Genomic DNA, 25763 nt, shown 5'->3' with positions numbered 1-25763 from the left:
GTTTGTCCTGTTTTTATATATATATATATATATATATATATATAGAAAGTTGTATTGTTGCTCCCATCTCTCTAGGACCAATTCTAATAAAGATCAGAGTCACCGTGGCCATTGTTATGTGGTAAGGAGTCCGGTTCTGGAGTTGGGCTTTACACAGCTGTTCAGTTCATAGCAATTTTTTTTAAGATTTTATTTTTAAGTAATCTCTCCACCCTGTGTTGGGCTTGAGCTCACAACCCCAAGATCAGAAGTTGCACGTTTCACCGACTGGGCCAGCCGGGCACCCCCAGTTCATAGCAATTTAAAACACCACATGACAGAAGCTTAGGGCTAAAAAGCGCCTCCTAGGGCATGGAGGCAGAAGTGTCCCAAATTGGTGTAAGGAAGGAAGGCTATAGAGGGGGTTGCTATAGCTGTCTGTCTGTCTGTTTTTGTGTTGACGCCAAAGATTTGGGGCTTGATATGACCTCAGTCCTTGAGTCTCCCTTGCTCTCTCAACAGGCAGATGACCTCAGCAACCCCTTTGGACAAATGAGCCTTAGCCGTCAAGGTTCTACTGAAGCAGCTGACCCGTCCTCAGCTCTGTTCCAGCCCCAGCTTATCTCCCAGCACCCTCAGCAGACTAGCTTCATCATGGCTTCTACAGGACAGCCCCTCCCCACGTCCAACTATTCCCCCTCTAGCCATGCGCCTCCTACTCAGCAAGTCCTGCCGCCCCAGGGCTACATGCAGCCCCCTCAACAGGTGAGCAGCATGGGCTCCCAGCTAAAATCACTAATTGAGTTTGTCCACGATTACGATCCTTCTTTCTTCCTCTAGTTTAGACAGAGCCGAGGACGTACCTATCCCCACTTCCATTACCTCACCTTGCATTTGAGAGTTGTCTTTCTAGTCGGAAGGTCGTCTTTCTCTATAACATAAATCCTTCCAGTTCTGTTTCATACTGGTATATGAATTCTGCAATTACAGGTCCAAATATCTCTACAGATTTCTGGCTATTTACCCTGATGTATTTCATAGTTGGGATGTTGGGGCTGAATGTAAGGGCCCCTCTCACATATCTGTTTCCTCTCACCATAGATCCAGGTTTCTTACTATCCCCCTGGACAGTATCCTAACTCCAACCAGCAATATCGACCTCTCTCTCACCCGGTGGCCTACAGCCCCCAACGTGGTCAACAGCTGCCTCAGCCATCCCAGCAGCCTGGTAAGAGGAACTGCTGGTGTAAGAAGGCAGTGAATAGGGGAAGGGCAGAGACTGGGAAAGAGAGTAGTACCTTCCTTGTTTAAAAAAAAAAAAGAACAGCAGGAATGATTAGTCCCAGAAGGAACCCAGGATCTTCAGAAAAAGAAAAGGTAAAATAGACAGGAGAAGGGAAATTACTGAGAGAATGTGACCTCCTAAACATTGTTGAGACCATGCTAAGCTAATGTCTTCTGTGTCTTGCCCGTCCCTAGGTTTACAGCCCATGATGCCTAACCAGCAGCAGGCGGCTTACCAAGGCATGATTGGGGTCCAGCAGCCACAGAACCAGGGCCTGCTCAGCAACCAGAGGAGCAGCATGGGGGGCCAGATGCAAGGCCTGGTGGTTCAGTACACTCCACTGCCTTCTTACCAAGTGGGTACATTCTGTACTGGGAAAGATCACCCAGTCCTTGGGATGAGGAAAAGGAAGACAGTCTCCCACGTTAGCCAGTGTGACAACCCCAACACTAAAATACTGTTCACTTTCCCCTTAGAATTTGTAGGTGTTTTTCCTCTGAGAGAAAGCCCAAAGATTCTGAGAAGAGTCTTTACTTAAATTGTTTGGTCTTTATACAGCCATGCAAATGAGTATATGGCCCAGAAAAGTAAGATCTAAAGGAAATCAGGCTCCTTTCTCTGCATCAGATGCCCAAAGGGAGATAGCTCTGTATGTATTTTCTTTAGGCAGATGAGGTGAGTAGGAGGAGTCTCGAAAGGTAGGGAAGGAAGTTAGTGTCCTAGTCTAGTGATGACTTATTTGGCCATTGTCTGGATGAACTCATTAGGAGTACAAGTGGTCATTCTCTTCTCATCTCTACCCAGGTCCCAGTGGGTAATGACTCGCAGAATGTGGTCCAGCCGCCTTTCCAGCAGCCCATGCTGGTCCCTGCGAGCCAATCTGTGCAAGGGGCACTCCCAGCTGGGGGCGTACCAGTGTACTACAGCATGATCCCACCGGCTCAGCAGAACGGTACTAGGTGAGGACTCCCAGCGAATCAGGGCCCATCTGCCATAGACCAGCAGCTATTTCCACTGACCTAAGAAAGAAGGGCAAGGGTAGAGATTCCAGTGTGCCCTAAAGCAGGTAGAATATGAGGAAATTCATTCTCCTTGTCTCATTTTTGATTTGACATGTGAATAAGAGCTTATCAGCAGAAAAAAATTCCTGCTTCAAAGACAGAGGCTTCATCATCTCCCCCATTTTTTGTTTTTTCTAATCAGTGGGATTTAGAACTATACGATAGAGATTGCTCATCATTAAAAGAAGCAATTTGGGGGCATCTTGGTGGCTCAGTCGGTTGAGCCCAGCTGACTCTTGATCTCGGCTGAGGTCAGGATTTCATGGTTCGTGAGATCAAGCCTCGAGTGGGGCTGTGCGCTGACAGTGCATAGCCTGCTCTCTCCCCCTGCCCCTCTCTCTCTGCCCCTCCCCTGCATGTGCACATTCTCTCTCTCTCTCTCAAAATAAAAGAAAAAAATTAAAAGATGCAAATTGGAGTATATATATGTAAATTTTTCTATGTAACTCTGTATCCATGGATGAATCTCAGATGGTGTATCTATTTATATATATCTTAGTATAGGTCATACCTGATAGAATTTTAGAGGTAGAAGACACCTTAGAAATATTTAATCCACTCCTCTTGTTTTCCTTTTGTCCCTTCTTTTACAAATGAGGAAATTCCAGCCAGGGAGGTTAAGAAACTTACTCAAAGTCAACCAGCTAGTTAGAAGTAGAGCTGGGACTAGAAGTCAAGTCTGGGCCTATATGTATTTCTGTGTATTTCTCTCAGTGTATATGTTCACTACTTTTTGTATGTATGTCTCCACCTTATCTTGAGTTTGTGAGGGTTTTTCCCCACTTCTCTTTAGGTAACTCTGCTGTTATGTAAACATCCTAAATCACACACCTCCTTAGTTCTTTTTTGCCCATCCCTCTCTAGCACTGTGTGTCTGTTTTTGGTACTTCGTGTTTCTCAGAATGTGTGTGTGTGTGTGTGTGTGTGCGCGTGCGCGCGCGCGCGTGTGCGCATGTGTGCACGTGTGCACGTGGGTATGTCTGGTGTTTCCACACTGTTGGGAAGAGCATGTGTCACTAACATTCCATCTGTAGCACTGATTAGCAGCTTCCTAATTGAAAGATGATCAAGTACAAATATATATAATTAACTTTGAACTGATGAGTGATTTTAGAAATTGCATGGCAAATTGGTCTGGAATGGCTGGAAGCTGCCTCTGCTTCCCACAGGGGAGGCCTGGGAAGCAGCAGCTGGTTGCCAGGAGCTGTGTTCCTCCCTCCACCACTTTAACCCTACTCTCTTCATCCCCCAGCCCTTCTGTAGGGTTTCTGCAGCCTCCCGGCTCTGAGCAGTACCAGATGCCTCAGTCTCCCTCTCCCTGCAGTCCACCACAGATGCCACAGCAGTACTCAGGTAAGAGGATAAAGAATTAGAGGGTCTTGGGTACTGGCAAGAGCAAACGCTGCTGAAAGACTTGTGCTCTAGAGCTGGGAAGGGTGGGAGAGTTCCTGGATTGGCTCTGTCCCCAGCTATAACACCATTACAAGAAAAGACCAGAGTCCGGACTGGTGTTTTTCCAGGAGTGCTAAAGTTGACCTCGTGAGAGATGAGGTTGGTTGCCCCATCCTATCCCTGGGAAGCCACATACTTTATTCGGTTCCTTGTGGGTTTTTTTTTTCTTCTTTTTTTCCTTCCCTCCGAAACCAGCATTACACTCACCACTCACATGCCTTTGAGACACAAAGTGCTTACCTCTGTCTCCTGCACTCACTTTTCCTATAGACAGCTTTACTTTTTGGTTGTGAGTGTGAGGAAGCTGATAAAATGCTTTTTAAGTCCTATCTTAGATTTGTTTAGCTGCTTTTCATTTGTGCTCACATACATTGTGTCATTTTAATTCTCACCAGAACCTTGTGAAGAGGAAATTTAAGACTCAAAGAGGATAAATGACTTGCCTGAGGTCACAGTCGTAGACCTTGAACTAGGGTCTTTTGCCTTCCATGCTGCATCCTCAATATCACACTTTCAACAGGTCTCTGTACTCTATTCCTTTCCCTCCAGTGGGAAATAAATGAATATCATGTTAAATAGCTAAAGGCCTTCTTTGAAGGGACAGCTATCAGGTGAATAGGCTTATGCCATGCAGCCTGTCTCTTTCTGCCTCTGCCAAGAACTCTCCCAGCAGACCAAGTACAGCTACCCTTGTTTGTTTCCCTTTTACCTGACCCTGACACAGCATTACCCTGCAGTTAAAGCAGCTTCAGGGGTTCTAGTGGGGAGGAGATCTTAATGTAGCCTCCAACCATCCCCATTCTGCTCTGTTGTGGGATATCAGAGTGCCCTCTTCTGGTGAGAGGGAAGCATTTTGACAGTTTTTCCCATTTTAGAAATAAGATTTTCACATAAGAGTTTTCGCACTCTTAGTTAGATGCTGTGGAGTGAATTCCAGAATTAATCTTGCTCATAAGACAGGATCAATTCTTCTTACCTTCAAGGAGCAGTGACTTCTGCCTTCATCCAGACCAAACGTGGCTTTCTCACAGGCTGAGAGGTTTTAAATTCAACAGCCTTTACCCTTTATTACATTCCTGGTCTGTAGCTGTTTCTCCTAAGTGTCCACCGGGGGCACTTGACCTTGAAATTCCCAGCAGGATATGGAAATTGTAGAAATCAGCTCCAAGAACCGCTGTAGCCTCTGGTGGTGCTTACTACTGCAGGGCATTTTCTCTTGTTTGTGAAAACAAGTGTGTGTATGTGCAAATAGTTATACTTGTATGTGCATTTTTATGTGAATCCTTCGTGGTATATCAGTATATGTATTGGGTCTCTGTGGTTGTGTCTCTTCATCTTCAGATACAAGGTCTTGGAATCTGAAACAAACCAAGTGAGAAGAATTTTTCACTACCTGCTCTGGACTTAGTGCTAGGTTAAGCAAACCGGAACAGCTGTTGTTCTGAAAATTGGCAGCACCAGAGGTCTGGGCTGGGATTGGAAGGAGATCATCTGGACTCTTCCCAGATCAATAGAAATGGAGGAAGCCCTCTTCATCATCTAGTTTCCTTACTTTGGAAGTTCCTGTTACATGTCCTTTCTTCCAAACTATCCTGATTAATTGATTTGAGACTTCTCTGATCCTTTGTACTCTTCCTAGATGATGGGACCGCCCCCCTCCTGTTCCATCCATGTCACCTAAAACCCATATACACACCACATCATCGATTTTAAAAGTCTTCAGTCTCTACTCACGGAAATATAAGAGGAGGTGGAAGAAAAGAAACAAGTGCTGCTTCTTCCTTCCTTTCCAGTTACCTCTTACTAGGAAGATAGAAGGCCAGCATAGCCCACAAGGGCTGCTATGTCACCTTCAAAGGACAGTCACCCGCCTTTCTCCCATGTAGCAACATGGTCACTTTTCCAAAAATAAAGGCAGGGATTAAGATTGGCTGTTCTTGGAACAACTGTTCTGGTTTATTAATACATTTTTGTGGTTGCCCAGTTTACCCCCAGGCCTGGACCTTAATTCTTCCACTATGATATTGGATAGCATTATAACCCCAGGAAACACTTTTCTTCCTACTAAAATGATGGTCCGCAGGTCCCTTGAGGTTTCTACAGAGGTGCTTGTCTGCAGAAGATGCACACAGACATGAAATGGCAATGATGTACACACACAGACTCCCAACTCACAGTGACACAGCACCATGGCCAGAGTGAGGTATATACAGAAATAGCCTCTCACATACTTACTGGCTCATTTTGTAGCTGAGGGGTTTCCAAAGCTGGGACTAACTCCTTTCTCTCCCACTCCCTGAAGATATTCCTCCCCTTCACCAAAAGAGGGGGAAAAAAACCAAGATATTGTTGGATTCTATCCTGTAATATGGGAAAGATGCCTGTGGATATTATTTCTCTGGACATTCCTTTCCATAGATTTGATTCTTGGTGGCAAAAGAAAGAAGTCTTATGAGTCTTCTACCTCAGTGATTAAAAAAAACCAAAACAACTAAACAAAAACCAATTCTGCCAGACATAAATGTCATCTGTTTGTATTTATGCGGTTTGCTCTGCCCAATCGACCTTTCTGCCCAGGTTTAATGATGCCACTTAAAAAGCCATTCACACGTCCCCTCTCCTTTCAGAGCTTTCAGGCTGAAATTGATTTCCTTATTCAACCCCCTTCTCCCCCTTCCCACTTCAGCCCTCCCCTGATTATCTGGAAGTGTTGTCACTGGGCAATAGGGTGGTTTTCTCTCTTTTTTTCTTTCTTCCTTTCTTTTTCTTTCTCTTTTTTTATTGTCACATCCATTTAAAAAGTAGCGACAGTTCAGCTGTAACGGATGCCACCTGCTTTTGGCTTGAGGAAGAGAAGCATAAAAATCAGCTCATCAGCGTAGTGCTCTGCGTCCCGGCTGAGTGAAGGAACAATGCTTCAGGCCAGCAGGGGAGGACTCAGTGTGGGGAGGACCAAGGCTGCCACCGACCGAGAACGCTGCCTTTGTTTTTGTTGGGATCAGAGAAAATATATGAGGGCTTTGTTCTCTTTCCCCCTCCCCTTGAGCCCTCTAATAGCTCCTTATGGCTACATGTTGGTATTAGAAAGATCTTCCGCCTTGCTTATGCCCACACCCTGCACACTCACATGTCCCCCACCCTTTCCTGGCCTGAGGCACTAGGCTCAGATTATGAGCCGCCTTCTAGAAAGCTGCAGATGTGATTATTTTTGTGTTGGCCCCCTCAGGTAGCAATGAGGTGTTTGAATAAGGTCAATTGCAATTTTGTTGGTAGAGGATGTTGGAGCAGGTGGGGCTCTTAGGATGGGGAAAAAAATGCCCAGAGCAACTACAGTACGGGGGGAGTTGTTAAATGCATGACACTCCACAGCTATTCGATTTTCTGGTGGCCCTCCTACAAGCCACGCTGATGAATACCCTGTCCCCTGTGGCAGAGGATGGGGAGAGGCGAGCCTGTCGCTCTGAGTATTTGTGCTCTCTGATTAGATGAACCCCAGAGGGTGGGGGGCCACAAATTGACTGGAGAATAGGGTTCAACAGATGCTGCGTCTCCTGAGCTGCTCTCAGGCCTCCCGCCGCTTCTTTTCCTTCCCTTTGACCGATGCTACCCGAGAAAAGCAATCGTGCTCAGTTCCCAGCATGACTGGTGCCCAGGGCAGAGGCTGCAACATTTCCCGTCACAGGAAGCAACGTGACGGCGGCAGCAGTGGCAGCCTAAGAGCACCGAGGCATGAAAACGGCAGCACTGCAGCAGGTTTTCAAGCTGGCAGCCTCCAGTCCCATTTCTCTACCGCCGCACACACATGAACTCAACCTGTCCCTCAACACACATAGAGCCTGAGAGGTCAAGAGCAAACTCTCAGTCTGCACAATCCCCTGTGGGGAAGCAGAACTCCTGCCCATCCCTCCCAGCAGGGACTGTCATTCAAACTGCTTCTCCCTGATCCCTTACCTTGCTTTTCACCATGAGCAAGATTCAGGACTTAATGTTCTTCCACACTGAGCTCTTTGCTTCTCCAGCAGAGGGTAAGGCTACCCCTGGTTGTCTGTGCTAAAACTTCAGGATCACATCCAGTCAGTCACCTGAACCTGTCAGCAAAAGCTTCGGAGGGTCTGACCCTCCCACTCTTCCTTGCAGCCACTGGTCTAATTCAGGACCTCCTCGCTATTTTTCAGTAGCTTTCTAACTCTTCGTCCTGCTGCTGGCCCCTCCCTCCCTTAAGCCACTGTACAGCTGGCCACTTGAGTTAGCTCTCTGAAGTTCTGTTCCTAACACCTACATGATAAAGACCCTTACTAGAACATGCTTCAAACTTGGACGCCAGCTGTTTGCTTACTATCTGACTCCCTGATAGACTGTCCATTCCATTAAGGGCAAGGACCACTTTTGTTTGTTGTACACCCAGTGCCCAGCATAGGACCTGGCACACAGTAAATATTCAATAAATGTTGAGTGAATGCATAAACAATCTCATCTCCCGCTTCTCCTGCATAACCGCTGTGCCTCCGCACCTTGAATTGTTCGTCATTTACCGAATATGACCTACAGCTCCATGCCATTCCTAATTCACTCACCCTTGCCCAAGAAGTGCTTCCTGGCCTGACTTAGTGAAGCTATGTGCACTCATCTTCTCCAGACCAACCAGAGATCACTGACCTATCTTCAGCCATTACCAGAAAACCTGCACGTGCCTGCAGCCCTGGCCCAGGCCCCAGACTGGGACCTGTACCATGCCCAGACATTTGAGCAATCTGACCTGGACATTTGGTAATACCCAACTTTGACAGAATGGAGTAGTTTTCTGCCAAGCATACCAAAGTACCCCTCACCAGGTGAAGGCCAGGAGAGCATTGGCATCTGGGACTCAGGTCTCTTCTCAGACTTCACTGGTTCAGGGAGAAGGGAGTCAGAAACTAAATTAGCAACTATCTCAGATTCCTGGCAAGACACATTTTAAGTGACCCCGAGGCAAAGTGGGTAGATTTGTTTACTGGCTTTCACACTCAGGGTTACTTGGAAGGTCAGAATATAGTTTGAATTCACAACTAGCCCCTTTCTTCCTGCCACTCAGGAGTGTCACCTTCTGGACCAGGCGTGGTGGTCATGCAGCTGAACGTCCCTAATGGACCCCAGCCCCCCCAGAACCCATCCATGGTCCAGTGGAGTCACTGTAAATATTACAGCATGGACCAGCGTGGGCAGAAGCCTGGAGACCTGTACAATCCTGACAGCAGCCCCCAGGTGAGTCCTACAAACCAGTATTGTCTTGGCAAGGAGATGACCACATTCTTCTCCAGGAATAATCTTTGCCATTGACTGAGCAGCCTCTTGTACATGTCTGTCCCTGGGTGCTCTTCTGGGAGAGTCATAAGAAAGATAGGAGAGCCTCTTCTTTCAAGGAGCCTAAGAGCTAAGGGAGACATACTTGAAAATGCTAAGACAATGCTTAAAACACTGTGTCAAAGGTGGATATTAAAATAATAGGTATTAATTAGGGACGAAGGGGGCTGTTGAAAGGAGCAGCCGGGCTTTGGCAGAGTTCTGCAAGAGACGCTTTCTGAGTGAGGTGAATTTTAAGCCATAGGTATATCCAGAGGATGTTTGGTGTGTATATAATGTGTGCTCCTCTCTCCTACAGGCCAACACACAAATGAGCAGCAGCCCTGTCACATCTCCTACCCAGTCTCCAGCACCCTCTCCTGTCACCAGCCTCAGCAATGTCTGCACAGGACTCAGTCCCCTTCCTGTCCTCACACAGTTCCCCCGGCCTGGGGGTCCAGCACAGGGTAAGGGGTGAGACTAGAGCTGGCTGCTGCCAAATTCACCCTTCACAGCCCATTCCCAAGTGAGGACATCCAGATGGTAGCAACAGGCAGGAAAACAGTGCACCTGGTCATCCAACTCTGGGAGCCAACTCTTCCTTTAACATCCCTGTTTAGACCCTGCCCCTCTTTAGTGCTGCCCATAGTCAGCTTACTGCAGACTTCCTTTACATATTTAGTATTTACTACCAAGTAAGGTAGGTGGGTGACTATGAGCTGGGAAAAGAAACTCACAGAACTTTCTAATGAACCAAAGACTTTAAAACATTGGTACTGAGCCTAAGGACTAGGACTGTGGGGCTGTGTCAGAAACAGTATGGTTTTAGAAGAGAGAACACTGGAGTTGGGTTAAAAAGACTTGGGTTTGAGTTCTAGTTCTACTACTAACTAGGTTTGTGATGTTGAGCATGTTACTTAAACTTGGAACCAGACCTCAGTTTCCTAATCTATAAAATGGGGTTAATCACACATAGAATGGAAATGTGTTTCTTTCCATTACCCGTTTCTGCCTTGGCTGTCACAAGCAGTATAAAAATCAGATGGGAGTATGATTTAAAAACTTTAAAGTGCTCTGAAATCTAACATTTATCAACACAAATAGGTAACACTATGGTACTGGATATATATGAAGCATTACTGGAAGTGCTTTGTGTGTCCTATATTCATTTAGCCTACTCAGCAACACTAATGAGATGAAAACATACCCAACCTATCATTTCCAGTAACAGAGCCAGGATTTGAACCTAGACAGTTTGACACCAAGCCTGTAATCTTATCCACTACACTATATTGCCACGCAGTGGGAATCCAAAACTTGAGCCCTGGGTTTGGGTAGGATAATCTACATAAGAAATTAGGGGTACCTGGCTGGCTGAGATGGTAGAGCGTGCGACTCTTGATCTCAAGGTCGTGAGTTCAAGCCCCATTTGCGGCATAGAAATTACCTAAGAGAAAGAAAGAAAAAGAAAGAAAGGGAGGGAGGGAGAAAGGAACGGAGGGAGGGAGAAAGGAAGGGAGGGAGAGAGGGAGGGAGGAAGGAAGGAAGGAAGAAATGAAAGAAACATATTCATAAGGGTCTATAGATTTTCTCCTGGGCCTTTTGTCTGCAGTGGACAGAGCCCTTCTTTAAGAATAAAGGAACCTAAAAGCCCCATTTACATGAGATACACAGCTGAGGGCCAAGCGGTTTAGGAAGAGAGACAACTCTTCAGTCAGTCACATGGGCACTCTTATCATAGAAGAAGTAAGAATAGCATGCATTGTTGCCATCTATCTCCAAAGCCCTCTAAAGTTTCCTAAAAGTCATACCATGAAGTTCTAACTCCCAGAAAACCATCTGCTCTTCCTCCCTAGGTGATGGGCGCTACTCCCTCTTGGGCCAGCCATTACAGTACAATCTGTCCATCTGCCCTCCCTTGCTCCATGGCCAGTCGACGTACACGGTACATCAGGTGAGGGTGTCCACCGTCAGCCTGAGGACTGTCAGAGCCCTCCCCACCCCACCCCACCCAGGAGGATCCATCCAGGATGGCCCCATCTCTATGCCATCCACCTCAACCAACGGGGTGGACAGGGGACATAGCACAGTGAGAATGGACAAAGTGGGGATGCCTTACCCCTCTCCCACACTCAGTCTTTCCACCCATCCCCAATGCTAAGGAGGAGGGACTCTTTGTTTCTCAGTGGCCACTCTGGCCAGTCGCCTGCCTGGTGGGGCGAGTTCTGAGGGTTGGGTACTGCTCCTTAATCTCTCAGACAGACATTAGAATGCAAGGCAGTCAGTATTGTTTACCTGGGATGAGAGTTATCTTTTGAATGTTGAAGGGACAGAGTGGATTGAAGCATGGAAACCGGAGCAAGAGACAAGCACTCAAATCTGCCTCCACTGACCTGGGGACAACAGACGTTGGTGAGTGACAAGACACTGAATCCCCAAGAGAAGGTGCTCACCCCTTCAGCCTGCATCACCAGCCCAGGACCAGTGGCAAAAACCAGCTTAGGGTAGGGAGTAGAAATAGGACTCTTTGGTACTCAAGAGCAGGGAGAAACTGGGGAATTGAAGTATCTCCCTCAGTCTTCCTTACCAAGCCATTTCAGGTGCTTGGAAAGGTGATGGTAAAAATTGAGAATAACAACAATGGTCAACGGTGCTGAACCTATTAACAGAGAGTCTTGTGGGAGTGGTCCTGACCCTAATCTAGGATATCTACCTTGTAGTCCTAGGCCTTTTTAAGGAGAAGTTTGACAAGAGAATGGGGGAGTAGCCCCCTTGCAGGCCTTCCACACTAGGCATACAAGGTCTCTCAGATTACCCCTATTTTTTTTTTTAACGTTTATTTATTTATTTTGAGAGAGCATACATGTGTGTGCGCTCGAGCTGGGGAGGGTCAGAGAGAGAGGAAGAGAGAAAATCCCAAGCAGGCTCCATGCTGTCATTGCAGAGTCTGATACAGGGCTTGATCTCACGAACTGTGAGGTCATGACCTGAGCCTAAATCAAGAGTCGGGTGCTTAACTGACTGAGCCACCCAGGCACCCACCCAATTACCCCTATTCAGAGTGGTTTGCTTATTTAGGAAAGGAAGGGAAATGGACTTCCCTAGATGATAAGAAAGAGGGATCTCTTTGGGCCAGCCTCTGTGAGGGGGACTATGCGATATATTTCAGCTTGGGTTACCGACTTTGTGGAAGAACTGAAGTGTAGGTCTCCAGATCTGAAGTCTAGGATTCTGATCCCCAGTTTCTTCTTGCCTACATCTCTGGTCCAAGAGAAGAAAAAGGTTTCTTTGTTTCTCCTAGTTGCCTAGATGGTGGGGTGTTGGCTTGATTTGGGGAAGGAGGAATGGGTTAAGTGGGCAAAGCCAGGCTTTGAGGATGTCATCTATAGACTTGGATCAGCTGCCTGCTTCTCTGCTGGCCGCTCTCCAGTCCTCTGTACTGTCACCTCTCACAACCATGTCCTCTCTCCTCCCCTTCCAGTCCTGGGCCGGGTGCTGGAGGTGACAGATCTCCCTGAGGGCATCACTCGGACTGAGGCGGACAAACTCTTCACTCAGCTTGCCATGTCTGGCGCCAAGATCCAGTGGCTCAAGGATGCTCAGGGGCTGCCTGGCGGGGGCGGGGGGGACAACGGTGGGACTGCTGAGAATGGCCGCCACGCGGACCTCGCTGCCTTGTACACCATCGTGGCTGTGTTTCCCAGCCCCCTGGCTGCCCAGAATGCCTCCCTTCGCCTCAACAACTCCGTGAGTCGCTTCAAACTTCGAGTGGCCAAAAAGAACTATGACCTGAGGATCCTGGAGCGAGCCAGCTCCCAATAAACGGAGGAGGGGAAGGGACCGGCACAGTAGGGGTGGGGGCAGGGCGGAGGGGGTCGAGGGATCCTGACAGACTACGGACAGAGGCAGAAAGAAAGGTGACAGACACTGAACTGGAGCCTAAGACAGTGGGGATGAAGAAGGAAACAGAAACTCACACTGGCACTGGACTCCTCGCTCCCCTGCCATGGGTCCCTTCTTTTTCCCTGGTTGGCCCCCCTTGCTGCCCTCTCCTTCCCATCCTCTTCTGTCATTTTTTATCTCTTCTCCCACCATGAAATTAATTTTTTTCATATTTTTTGGTCAGGTAGAATTGGGAGGGTCCCATGCTCCCCTATTCGATCTCCTCTACCATCCCAAGCTCCCTTTTCATTTCTGGTCTTTATGAATATATTTATATGGACAGAATTAAGAAAAGCAAAATTGATTTCCCCTTTCTCTCACTTCCCCCATCTTGTCTCCCCAAACCCCAAAGAGTTAAAACTTGGGCCTCCCCCACCTCCCAGAACACTTGTATATTGTTTGTTTGAGGTTCGTGCCGCAGTAACAGACAGTATTTAATTGCACATACAGATGTTTGCTGGGTATATTCACTGTAAATTTTATTTAATCTGATTTTTTGTTTGTTTGGGGGGTTATTTGGGGGGAGGTTGATTTTGTTTTTAAATATAAAAAAAAAAATCTGTCACTGGACGTCAGTCCCTGTTTCTCTGTTGCTGACCCGGTGTGGGTGGGAGTTGGAGGTCCTAGGTAGGTACAGCCCCACAGCTTGTCGGAGAAATTTCATGTTTTCTTTAACATATGCACACATACCTTCCTAACACTATTCCCTGCATCCCATCCTCCTCCTTGTACATGGTGATTCTGATAGATGGCTGGATCTCTAATGGGACCTTTGTTCTGGGCTCTCCCAACTCTGCCACTAAGTGTGGTTTCATCAAGCACATCCATTTGCAACTCCTGACCTCTGTCTGACTCTTTATTAGTAAAATAGGAGACTTGAACTAACTTGCTTATCTCTGAGGTTCCTTCCACTATGTTAATTCTGTGATACTCATTTCGGGCCCTCCTGGCTGAGCTGTGGAGGGTGAGTGAGATCCAGAACCAGGTTGAGATGGTGGCCTCAACAATCTGGATATGTATCCAGCATCCGATCTTCTGAAAACTCTTCAGGGATGGAGGACTTGGGCCTTTTATAATATGAAAGCTAGAGGATTGGGTTCTATGACAAACAGAAACGGATGTTCTTATATAAAAGCTACATCAGTTGAAGGGTCAAGATACTGTATCACCCAGGCATGCTCAGCAGTCCCTGTCCTATGCAACCGAAGAAAGGTGAAAAACACGTTGTCCACCTGCATGGTTGGAGCTTCTCCTCTCTCTGAGGCTTCTCAAAGCTAGCCCTGTTGTCGTGCAGCCTGTCAGACCAGGGCCATTAAGAGCCATCCAGCAGCGCCTTTTCCATCTCACCTACCCCTTAACAAAATAAAAAAGAGCAGTGACAGAAGTGACAAAGTACATTACCCTGGAAATCGCTTGGGTCTGGGTAGCAGTATCTCTAGCCAGGCTCCTCTGAGGCTTGTCTGACCCAACCTCCAACGTAATCCTTTACTTCTTACAGATACAAGGGATAAAGCAGCGCTACATGACCACCTCCAAATGGCCCTCCTTTGAGATCCGAGGAGTAACTCCTCTTTCAGCCATGTCACAACCCAGAGTAGGAGAAGGCCACAGCCCTGTGAGACAAGAATGTCAGATATCTCATTGACCCATAAGCTCCTATACCGGGGCATCAGATGAGGGAAGTGGAATCAGGGAATCAAAATGATTTAGGAAGTGTGGGGCTTGGCTGTCCTACCTCCAAAAGTTTACAGTCCTCATGGAGAAGCAGAAGCAGACGTTGCTTACAGAGGAGGAAAAAACCCTGTGTGGTAGCTTTTGCCTTCTGTCCAGTGTTAACAAGACCATCTCTACCTGACCATTAGACCCTTACTCTCCCAGAGCCCCTCAGGTGGAAGTCCCATCCTGGCTTTTTTCAGTAGCTCAGAGAAGTCCCTTCACTTCACCCAGGGGATAAGGTTTTAGAATGGGGGAAGGATGTCTCAGGGGGCACTGGAGAGAATAAAGCAGTACTATGCATGGTCTACACTCCCTTTCAGGATGGCAGCAAGGTACCCCTCCAACCACCAATGGATAAAGAATGCAATCTAGTCTGGCTGACAGGAGACCTCTGAGAATTCAAAGTCTCCTTTCTCACCAGTTTCCAGCCTTTGCTTCCTAAAGGTTTGAGGCTAGATCGATGCTTGAGGGTGTAAAAACATGACCACAGGAAGACAGTGGCTGAAAAAATCAAAAGCTAGTTCCTCAAGTAGGTCTGGGGCAGGTGGACTCGGAGAGGTGTGTGGACCTCGGGGAAGGCTGTTTATAATTTCATCTTTACGTTCAGTCATCCAAAGTCACCTAAGTGAGTATGCAGCCTGAACAGACACTGCCCTTCCTTGAATTTAGCCAGAACTGACCTGTACACGGTAGATGAAAAACCAGGACACAGTGGCTTTGGGGGATGGGAGGAGTCAGGGTCCAGCCCAGCCCAGACCTCCCCGTGTCCAATTTCTCTGTGTCAGCTGTGGCGCTCAGCTGTCCACTTTCCTCCAGCCCTGTCATTTCAGCTCTGACACCAAGGCGAGAGACTAGGAGGTCTACAAATAACGTCTGGGTAGCCGCTGTGAGTACAGAGGGTACTGGGGGGGCTTAGCCCCCAAGGAAGAGGACCAGTCGTCCCCCAGCACCACCATCAAGACCCCAGGGGCTCCCTCTTTCCTCCACAGACTGTGGACTGACTTAGGGAATCCCAAACGTAAGTTGCCTCTTCATCCCCCGTCCATTTCCAGCACTGCTCCCCGCAGCTTCCCCAATCTGTAGTCTATTCAACGTCTTCGTTTCTCTCTTGCCTGTGAGTAGTTAGGGTTTTAGGAGTGAAATTATTACTCTACTCCAGGACAAGAGCTAGGATTGGAGGGTGGGGTGGGGGTGGGGTCAAGGGAATGGAGTAGTAAGGGAAGGAAAGGCTCATATTACTCTGAAAACTTAAAATAGCTGAGGACTGAGGCAGGCTGGGAACTAGGCCCTGGGCCCCAGGGACTCAAGAAAGGGGTAGGGGAGAGCAAATGTCCCCAGCCCATCCCTCCAGGCATGCTTCTGGACCCACCCATTAAGCCTCTTGAAGAAAGGGGGTTCTGGGAAGGTGTGTGTCATATCTCGGTTGCCCACAGATTCCCAGGAGAAACAAACTGTAGGAAAATCCCTGAACCATGCAGCTTTGAGCACCGTGTTGGGGCTATAAATTCGGGTTGCGCCTCTGGGTGGAAAGGATGGGTATCTAGCTGTTTGAGGAACTGGCGGGGAAAGTCTTTTGTCTGTTGCACTTTTCTCTGGACCTCCATGGAACCTTTCTGTTCATAAGTCTGTCAAAGGATTTCTGTTTAACCAAAGTCCTCCCAAAGTCTCCCTTTCAAGGACCCCCCCCCCCCTACAGTGAGGGACAGGAATTAGGAAAGGAAGAATGGCAGTCAGGGATCAGATTCCATAGTGGGTCCAACCTCTTGCAGGATGACAGAAAAGGAGGTGCTGGAGTCCCCCAAGCCCTCCTCCCCAGCAGAGACTCGGCAAAGTGGGGTGAGTCTGGGCCTCCGACCACCGGGTGCGGGAAGCTGGGAACCCACTGCAGCCCTTGAAGAATGCTTGAATTGATCTCACTTGTTCATGACTCCTTTATTGGCAGAACGCCAGCCAGCACCTACAGCCCCCAATACTCCTAATCCTGGGGTGTGCCCCCTTGCCCAGGCTAGAAAAATGCTTAGCTTCAGCCTTACCTGCTCTAGAGAGCATGACAGTTCTTTTAACTTTGGGTTTCCTCCCCTCCCCACTCCCCTGCCTCCCTCAGCTACAGCGGCTGAAGCAGTTATTCAGGAAGGAGTCTCCTGGGACGAAGGAGATGGAGCTTCCCCCAGAGCCCCAGGCCAATGGGGAGGCAGTGGGAGCTGGGGGTGGGCCCATCTACTACATCTATGAGGAAGAGGAAGAAGAAGAGGAGGAGGAGGAGGAACCACCCCCAGAACCTCCTAAGCTTGTCAATGATAAGCCTCACAAATTCAAAGATCACTTCTTCAAGAAGCCCAAGTTCTGTGATGTCTGTGCCCGGATGATTGTGCGTGAGTCACGAAGGGAAGCGGAGAGAGCGTGATGTGGAAGGCAGGAGGCGGGGGAAAGGGCTCAGGAGAGGAGCGTGTAGCTGACAGGCTATGGCAAGAGGTGGCTTGAGGAAAACACATTAGAGACTGAGAGTGTCGGGTCCTAGACAGAAAAGGGACCTGAGAGCTAGAGTAGCAGCGCTGGTACAAAGGGAAGGGGAGATCAGGAACCTCACCCACATGTTCTTCCCTCTCCCAAGTCAACAACAAATTTGGGCTTCGCTGTAAGAACTGCAAAACTAACATCCACGAACACTGTCAGTCCTATGTGGAGATGCAAAGATGCTTCGGCAAGATCGTGAGTAGGCTCTGGGGAGCGAGGAAGCGGAAGGGAGGGGACATATTGCCAGCTCCCCCCTTCTAGTCCCTCCCAAGTCGTCATATCCATTTCCCTGCTTTTTCTTTCTCAGCCCATCTCTTATTCTAAGAAGAAGTTGCACTCATGGGAGAGATGGGGTTCTGGGCCCTACTTTGCTGTCTCTAATGCTTTCTCCCATCCCATCCTACAGCCCCCTGGTTTTCATCGGGCCTATAGCTCCCCACTCTACAGCAACCAGCAGTACGCTTGTGTCAAAGATCTCTGTAAGTGCTTCAGGGGGACCCAAGGGAAAGGGGAAGCCTAGAGGTGGTCCCAGCACCACCTCTAGATTTGGAAGCCAAATTCTGAAACAGAAAGAGTCTACTTCCCATGGTTCTTTCTCAACCTAATATTTTAGCCATCTTGAATAGAGTCCATATTCCTGTGCTAGAGCCGAGAGAGAGGAGATTAAGCTAGGGCTCCACACAGCTAGCAGGAGACAAAGCCAAGACTGAAACCTTCATCTGCCTAGCTGCAAAATCGGTGCTCTTCATATGTAAAGCCATTTCTAGGCAAGAACAAGGATTCTGGACCATCCTCATCCTTGTTACAGAATAATACCAGTCTCAGGGCTAGACCAAGAGCTGTGGGCATCCTGAGCAGATTCATAACTTGGCAACTCTTACAAACTTATTCGTTGACAATTTACTCAACATTTATTTGGAGGAGAGGCTGAACTGTGTGAGGAGCATGGGTGGAAAAAAGAAGAACCCACTGGTGGCAGCACCCCAGCTTGCACATGCCACTCAGCGGAACAAAAGCCAGCACTTAAAGGACCACTCTCCTTAGAAGGAGAATAGTAATTGTGAGCATTCCCCAGCTCCCAAGCAACTTGTTAGCAAAGTTGTCTTTCCATCATCATAGAATGCTCTGCCCGGAAGGAGTGCTGGTAAGTATTTTTCTCCATCACATTACATTTCCAGTGATGTTTTTAGAGCGCTTTATAGATTGATGACCTAGGTATGCCCAGCTGGCCCTTCCCTAATCCTACACGCACGCACACGTGCACACACGTATCTCTATGCTCCATCCCGCCTCTCCCTTACCTAGGAGGTCTCTCTTTCCTCCAAGCCTTTCTCTGCTTCCCCAGTAATGGCTTCATTCTTCCCCTCCTACTAGCTGCTGCCAATCACAATGATCCTGTGTTTGAAACCCTGCGCACTGGGGTGATCATGGCAAACAAGGAACGGAAGAAGGGACAGGCAGATAAGAAAAATGTGAGCACCATACCTTCCTCCTGAGGTCCCCTCAAGAGATTCCATGGAACAGGTCCTGTCTCCTCTCTGGAAAGCCAACAGAAGCTAGGGATTCTCTTCCCCTAAAATTGCAACAAATTTTTTGCATGCAATCTTAGAGGGCGTCTGGTTGAGAACTGCCATAGTGTGTATGTTCTTCAGAAACTCCCTTCTGAAACTATCAGATTAAGCACCAGAACCAACTGAAGGCTAGGCCCCAGGCTCCTAGCATTGCTGGACAACAGAGGCAAGAGCTATGCTTTTTGGATTTGGGGAAGAAAACTTATCATGCCAAGTAATCAGAATTCTAGAGCCGTGAAGGGTCCATGAAAATCCACGAAGAGTCCATGAACATCCTCTTGCCTGACTCATTTATCTTATAGTTGAGGAAATTGATGCTCAAGACCAGTGGCCAAAAGCAACTTCATTTCCTTCTGTAATAGGATTACTAGACTGGTAATGCCGTAGACTTGCCTTGAGTCTGCCAAAGAATTTGTTAGCATATCCTTGTATCTTTCTGGACAACCAGGATGGACTGATGTGGATAGCAGTTAGATGGGGTCCTAAAACTGGATGAATGATGATGCCCAAAGGATCTAGGTCCTTTAGGGAGTGTCTGGCTAGAGGGAGATTTCTGATACCTTATCAGCATGATTTGGTCCTCAGTCCTCACCTGTGGGTATTTTTCTCACTGATGCAAATGGTATTATCCCTTAAGTTTGTGGGAAACCTAGGAGGGAAAACTTATATGCTGAACAGTATATTTTAAAATCTTACTAGAAGAAAAGCCCAAAACCAATAATTTGAAATTTTGTCAGGAAAAATGCACATGTCTGTTGTTGGATCAAAAAAAAAAAAAAAAATCAACTGCACAAAAACAGAACTAGGGATTAGCCTCAGAGTAGTTGATATGGAGGTTGGGTGTAAGTTAGAGATTTCTGTGGAATGAACTATGACTTACAAGGCACTAGCAATATGATTTGACTGCTTCCAGAAAGGCAAGCACACTCAGGTTCTCTTAAGGGAATTAGAAAAACTGTGCTGCCCATTTTTCTCTTACACACTGGAGTATTTTTAGGAGCGGACATTGTAGTAAAAAACCTGGAATCAGGATCATGGGGGAGGGGGTGATTTGAAGGAACTGATTAGAGAAGAAAATGCAGGAAGTACTTACCAGCTACCCTCAGACCTTTAAGGGGACTATGTTTGTTCCATATTGCTCCAGAGGCCAAATCAGTACCAATGTACTAAAAGTTCAGGGAGATTGACATAGCTTTAATTTAGGGAATTGCCCTCAAATTGCATGAACTTACTTTGTAAGGTAGTGAGCTCCTTGTCATTAGCTACATTCAAGCACAAGGTGGATGGTCCACCTGCCAGAAAGTTTTCAGGAAGCCTGGGCATTAGGCTGGTGGTTGAACCAGGTATTTCCTTCCAAGGCTCCTTCCAAGCCTGAGATGCTGTTATTCTATAGTTCTCTGGCCTGGCTGGAGAGCCAGGGCAAGCATGGGTTCCCAAGAGAGCATCTTCCTAACTCTGGTACCCCCTCCAGCCTCTAGCAGCCATGATGGAAGAGGAGCCAGAGTCTGCCAGACCAGAGGGAGGCAAACCCCAGGATGGTGAGTGTCACCCACCTCCATCCATAGAGATGGAGTAGGGTCAGGGACTTGGCTGGGTAACAGGGGATGGAGGGCCAAAGGGCATGGCAGATTTGGAGATAAAAGAGGCTCTGCACGGGGCACCTGGATGGCTCAGTTGGCTAAGGGTCCAACTTTGGCTCAGGTCATGATCTCATGGTTCGTGGGTTTGACAGTGCAGAGCCTACTTGGGATTCTCTCTCTCTCTCTCTCTCTCTCTCTCTCTCTCTGCGCCCCCCCCCACTCAATAAATAAACTTAATTTTTTTTAATTAAAAAAAAGAGGTTCTGCAACAGAAGGGTAAAAGAATGAGGGTTACCCTCCAGGAACTAGAGACAATTTTGGTGTTTCCCATCCCAGGAAACCCTGAAGGGGATAAGAAGGCTGAAAAGAAGACACCTGATGACAAAGTGAGAATCCTTTTTCCCTGCAGGAACCCCAGTCCTCTCCCCAACCCAGGTCTGACACCACTCATGGCCTCCACAGAAGTTCACACTTACTCCATGGGTTCCCATCACCCTTAACCTGCCTTCACCATGCACGCGCGTACGCACACACACACACACACACACACCCACACACCCCAGAATCCTCTCAGTTCAAGGAGGTGGAAGAGAGTGGGAATGTAGTGTGTCTGCACAATGCCCCTGCCTTGGACTCCTGCCCCTCAGTGTGGGAGAGAGGAGCCCAGAGACTCATCACCTCCTTTCACCCCCAGCACAAGCAGCCTGGCTTCCAGCAGTCTCATTACTTTGTGGCTCTCTATCGGTTCAAAGCCCTGGAGAAGGACGATCTGGATTTCCCGTGAGAGGCCTTAGACTGGGACAGGGGGTGGGGTGGGGGGGCGGGGATAGGGGTGGGAGTACTGAGAGTGGAGAGGGGAGAGTTCATCTCCTTATGGGAAAGGAAAGGGGGTATCAGGGGCTTAGAGCCTGTTGGGGCTGGACCGGAGCCAGATATATAAGTAAGCTCCCTAACTCTCAGAGGCCTCTCCCTTCCTCTTCCAGGCCTGGAGAGAAGATCACAGTCATTGATGACTCCAATGAGGAATGGTGGCGGGTAAGAGAAATGGCAGAGGCTAGAGTGGGACATGGGTTGAGTTTAGAATCAGATTGAGAGACTGATTCTCCCTCCCGTCTCCTCCAGGGGAAAATAGGGGAAAAGGTTGGATTTTTCCCTCCAAACTTCATCATTCGGGTCCGGTCTGGAGAGCGTGTGCACCGCGTAACGAGATCCTTCGTGGGAAACCGCGAAATAGGGCAGATCACTCTCAAGAAGGACCAGGTAGCTCTGGTGCCCCATCCAACCTCAGGCCCCAAGATTCCTCGGCAAACCACACTCCTTGCAGATCTTAACCCGTTAACGGGAATAGGATAGGCCTTCATAAATCCGGGCTCCCCTGCTCTCCTCTTCTACCTTTTCCCTTGATTCCTCTCCTCTCTAAACCTTTAATACTTCAGATAGTGGTGCAGAAAGGAGATGAAGCCGGCGGCTACGTCAAGGTCTACACCGGCCGCAAGGTGGGGCTGTTCCCCACCGACTTCCTGGAGGAGATTTAGGTGTGCAGGCGCCTGCTGACCGAAGATACCCATGCCCCATTCTGGGCAGGCCCAGTGGAGGCTGGGGAGGAAAGGGGCGAAAGCAACTATGCTGGAAGGGGGGAGGGGTGGGAAGGCCCGCCAGAGCGTGAAGGGCCTTCTGGGAAGGGACTGGTTCCCGCCCCCCCTCTCCCCCGGCCTAGGGCCTTGGATACCTGGTACCCAGAACGGCCTCACCTGCAACTCCTCAGGCCCAGCCGTTGAGAGCTGGAAAAAGAACGCGTCTCCACTAGGAGGCGCCCTGGGGGTGTGGGAGGCGAACTGTCGAATGTTGCGAATGTATTAAAGTTTTGAAAAAAGTTAGAAAAGTTTGTTCTTTAACTGGGGGCTGAGGGGAGAGGGAGGAGAGGACCTACGAAGCGTTGGAGAATCCTCCCCAGCTGTCTCACCTCACTATCATCTGGTAACCCGACATCCACCTGGGCTGAGGCTGGTGGGAGGTGGGGAGACAGGTGCGTCCGCCAGGCGAGGCCTCTGTTGTCAGCGAAGAAAGGGGAGCCGGACTAGAGTCACCACCCCCGCGTCCTGGCGGCTAGGAGAAAGATCTGGCTGCAGGGTAGGTCCCCCTACCTCTAGGCGAGTTAGCCGCGGGCAGCCCCCCTCACATTTCGGAACCTGGCTCAGTGCCGAGCTAGGCCGCCAGGGGGCGATGCAAGATCTTGGTTGGAGAGCAAGGGACTGGGCGGGGGAAGGGGGGCGGAAGGAGAGAACCTGAGACACCGTGCCGGAGACCCTGGGCCTGGGAGGGGGTGGGGTGCGTGCCGTCTCCATGACAACACTTCCTCAAGTCCTCTGGGAACAGAGCGAGCGAGGCCGGGGGGCCTAACCCCTCCCGCGCGGCCCCCGCCCCAGCCCTTTGCGACAGGTACCGAGTGAGAGGGCGCGGGGCAGACAGCAAACCGGCTCACGCGGGGACCCCCCCTGCGGCGCGCCGTATGCAAATGTTATTGTTTGCATATGCAAATATGCAAATGTGCCGGCCCTGGTCAGGGTGGCAGGTGGCGGGGAGCGGGAAGGTGTGGGGAAGGGAGCTGAAGGATACGAAGAGTTTGGAGACCTGGGAGCGGACCAGTGAGAGGCAGCCTGAGGTGGTCCCTGGAGTAGGGCAGGCCGAGGGTCTGGGGCTCGATGGCGGGTGGGGGAGGGTCAGCCCCGCCAGTCAGGAGATCCTCTTCTGCCCGTTGTCTGCCAGGCCTGAGGTTGGCACCGCCTAGCAAGGTTGGCAGCGGGAGCCCGGGCACCATCTGCTGCTGGCGGGGGGAGGGCAGAGGCTCAGCTGGGCTGGGGAAGAGAAGGGCCCGGGACAGACTCGCCCCCCTTCCTTCCAGAGTGGGGGTAGGGAAGCACATAGGAAAACTCAATGCAGAACCCGGTTCAGTTTCCTGTTCCCTTTGCCCTTGACTGTCCCGGACGCCCGGGGGCGGCAGCGGGGTCATAAAGAAAGACTCAGGCAGCCCCCCCTGTAACCACGCTCGGGCTGGAATAAAAGCAGATCTCAGGCATCCGCCTCCAACACCACACACAGATCAAGCCTTTTGCCCCCATCCCTCCTCGGGATACGCCTACCAAGAAAGGCGTGGTGGAAGGGGCGGGGGGCGGGTTAGTCGGAGGTCCCGGTGCTGGGAGGCTAGGTCTTGGGTCGTATCTCTTTATCAAGAGATATGAGCGACTCAAACCCAGATCCCCCGAAATCCTCGAGAGGGCCCCCCCCACAATGCTGAAGCAAAACCAATTTACTGGCTCATTGGGCGGCGATGCTGGTGTGGGGGTGCCGAGAAGCAGAGAGAGCTGCTGTTCTCCCCCCTCTACACTCGGGGGGCACCCCCTCCCCCGCCTCGTGGAGTCGGCAGCTGTCCCTAATTAGAGCGGCGGTTTAATTGGATTTATCAGCAGTTAATAGGAAATTAAGCAAAGGGCCCGAGAGAGGGAGGGCGGGAGAGGCGGGGAGGCCGGCTGTGCCAAGCTCGAAGGACGGGTTCTTGGGGTGCCAGGGGTGGGGACATAGGCCCAGTATCGCGACCGAGCCCCATGATCACACCCTCCCCCCAAGTATTTGCCCGCCGTTGAGCCCAAGCCTGCCAGCGTATAGTAGGATTCATATGAGGGAGGCGGAAGCGACAGCGACCCTCTGTGAGCCCACACACCCCTCACCCGGCAAATGGCCGCCTAGGTGATGGATGATGTTGCCACACGCAGCAAAGGTCATAAGTCTGGGCCAAGGAACGGACTGAATTGAAAACAGACCGGAGGAGGGGCCGGGTTACCAGGGTCCGGGACACAGCCCGCACCCTACTCCGCCGCAGTGCCCCCTGCTTTCGGCAAAGAAAATGCCCCTTACAGTGGGAAGATTGGGCAGTACCGGGGAATGAGGGGGAATACAGAGTGACCCTCTTTTCCACGCCTGCCTCGCGGCTGTGTGGGGCATCCTGGGAGTCCCTATGTCCTTCTGTTGCTCCCCCTCCTCTCCCCAAGTACTGGGGTTGGGACTGGCTGGATTGGCTGTTGTCAGAGTGGCCCAAGGTGTGCACCACCCACCCTAGGGGCCAAGGAAGGAAACTAGCTGTCAGTCGAGCAGGGGAGCAGGGTCCACAGCCCCGGGCACTTCCTGTAACCAACACCTCATTATGTGGCTAGGCTAACAAGGCCTGCTCCTGGGACTCCAGCGACCTCTCTGCCATACTCTTCCATGGGAGGGCACAGACAGCAGCTCCTGTATATGTGTGGGTGGGAACCTCTGAATGTGTGGGGGTTGGTAGTGGTCTGTGTCCCTGGAGATTATGGGTGTTTATGCCTCTGGTGTGTGTGTGTGCACGTGCCTGTGACCCGAGAGCGTGTGAGGTGTGTATATCAGAGCACGAGGTGTAGCGTATGTTGTTGGTATGTGTGCCCCTGGTGTGTGTCCGTGGCCCTAAGTATGTATTTGTCAGTCTTGTCCCTGTTCTGCTCCCACTCAACCTCTATAATTTTTGTCTGGCTTAGCCCCTGGGTGTCTAGGTGTGCATACGTGCTCTGGCATGTCTGTGTGTCTGTGCGATCTTCACGCCTGGGTGTGCCCCGGTGTGGGCATTTCCGCGTGTCTCTGCCTGCAGGACTGTGTATGTGTGAAAATCAGGAAGAGCCACCGGTGAGTGTGTATTGCTCTGGCGTCTCCGCCTGCAGGTGTGTGTATCTCCGTGACAGTGCGTGGGCGTGTGCCTGGGTGTGAGCCGCGCGACAGTGTATTCGAATGACAGTGTGACGCACGCTCGCTCCTGTGTGTGTGTGTGTGTGTGTGTGTGTGTGTGTGTGCGCGCGCGCGCCTGGGTGAGTCTCCCACACCCGCCCCTTCCTCTCCCCATTTCTATTCCTCTCTCCTCTCCGGGCGGGCTTGGCTCCGCCGTCCGCATCATCTCCATCCATTATTGAAGAAACAGCCGCGTCCGCTCCAATCACATCAACACCCCCGCCCCCCTCCGTTCCGCTCGCCCCGCGGCCCCTCTGGGTGCTAGGGAGGGGGGAGCCGCGGCGCGGCGGGGGCGCCGGGCAGGAGCGGACTCCTGACCCTGTGCCCCGAGCCGGGCCAGGCACCGGGACGCCGGGGTCCCCGGCGGAGAGCGCTTTGCATAAACAGATGGCGCGGGCGTCTTTGTCTCGCTCGTTCGCTCGCCGCGCGGCTCCCGGCTCCGCGGCTGTCTGGCTGATGCAATCATGATCATCTCTCGGAGCCTCGGGACCCGGCGCCCTTAATAGCGGCAGAGGGGGTCAGGGGCTCCGGGGCTCCCGAGCAGATG

At 50.1% G+C, this 25763-nt stretch overlaps 2 protein-coding genes and 1 long non-coding RNA gene across 36 annotated transcripts in view; 2 read left to right on the top strand and 1 right to left on the bottom strand.

Moving 5' to 3' along the window:
* The window catches only part of R3HDM2 (R3H domain containing 2), a 159193-nt gene extending 145585 nt beyond the window's left edge, over positions 1–13608 (top strand). For 31 of the 32 annotated variants that reach the window (XM_053226418.1, XM_053226416.1, XM_053226415.1 and 28 more), the window contains 10 exons: positions 502–744; positions 1081–1207; positions 1459–1619; positions 2069–2223; positions 3578–3678; positions 8849–9018; positions 9416–9563; positions 10953–11050; positions 11424–11508; positions 12578–13608. In XM_053226418.1, coding sequence (XP_053082393.1) covers positions 502–744; positions 1081–1207; positions 1459–1619; positions 2069–2223; positions 3578–3678; positions 8849–9018; positions 9416–9563; positions 10953–11050; positions 11424–11508; positions 12578–12918 — 1629 coding nt within the window. In that variant the 3' untranslated portion in view covers positions 12919–13608. The remainder of the gene's footprint in view (positions 1–501; positions 745–1080; positions 1208–1458; positions 1620–2068; positions 2224–3577; positions 3679–8848; positions 9019–9415; positions 9564–10952; positions 11051–11423; positions 11509–12577) is intronic. The other variant, XM_053226388.1, reaches the window with a different exon arrangement.
* LOC128316416 (uncharacterized) lies at positions 29–8855 on the bottom strand. Of its 2 annotated transcripts, none has more exons than XR_008300292.1 (2): positions 6013–8855; positions 29–5135 (listed from the first exon to the last, which is right to left on the bottom strand). It is a non-coding gene; the product is annotated as an uncharacterized LOC128316416 (long non-coding RNA). The 2 variants fall into 2 exon arrangements; XR_008300293.1 differs by having other exon boundaries at positions 7729–8855.
* Positions 13609–14755: 1147 nt separating the features above from the next.
* Positions 14756–22301, top strand: STAC3 (SH3 and cysteine rich domain 3). Of its 2 annotated transcripts, XM_027071434.2 has the most exons (12): positions 14756–15772; positions 16524–16590; positions 16859–17126; positions 17366–17463; positions 17675–17747; positions 18643–18740; positions 20311–20377; positions 20756–20805; positions 21114–21199; positions 21403–21454; positions 21542–21679; positions 21856–22301. In XM_027071434.2, the coding sequence occupies exons 2-12, from the start codon at positions 16525–16527 to the stop codon at positions 21952–21954; spliced, it is 1095 nt and encodes a 364-aa protein (XP_026927235.1). In that variant the 5' UTR covers positions 14756–15772; position 16524; the 3' UTR covers positions 21955–22301. The 2 variants fall into 2 exon arrangements, with proteins under 2 accessions (XP_026927235.1, XP_053082399.1); XM_053226424.1 differs by lacking the exons at positions 14756–15772; positions 16524–16590; positions 16859–17126; positions 17366–17463; positions 17675–17747 and adding an exon at positions 17767–18412.
* The last annotated feature ends 3462 nt before the right edge of the window (positions 22302–25763 follow it).

Source organism: Acinonyx jubatus, chromosome B4 (genome assembly GCF_027475565.1).
Source record: "Acinonyx jubatus isolate Ajub_Pintada_27869175 chromosome B4, VMU_Ajub_asm_v1.0, whole genome shotgun sequence".
Classification (NCBI taxonomy): Eukaryota; Metazoa; Chordata; class Mammalia; order Carnivora; family Felidae; genus Acinonyx; species Acinonyx jubatus.
This window is presented reverse-complemented; position numbering and strand designations above follow the sequence as displayed.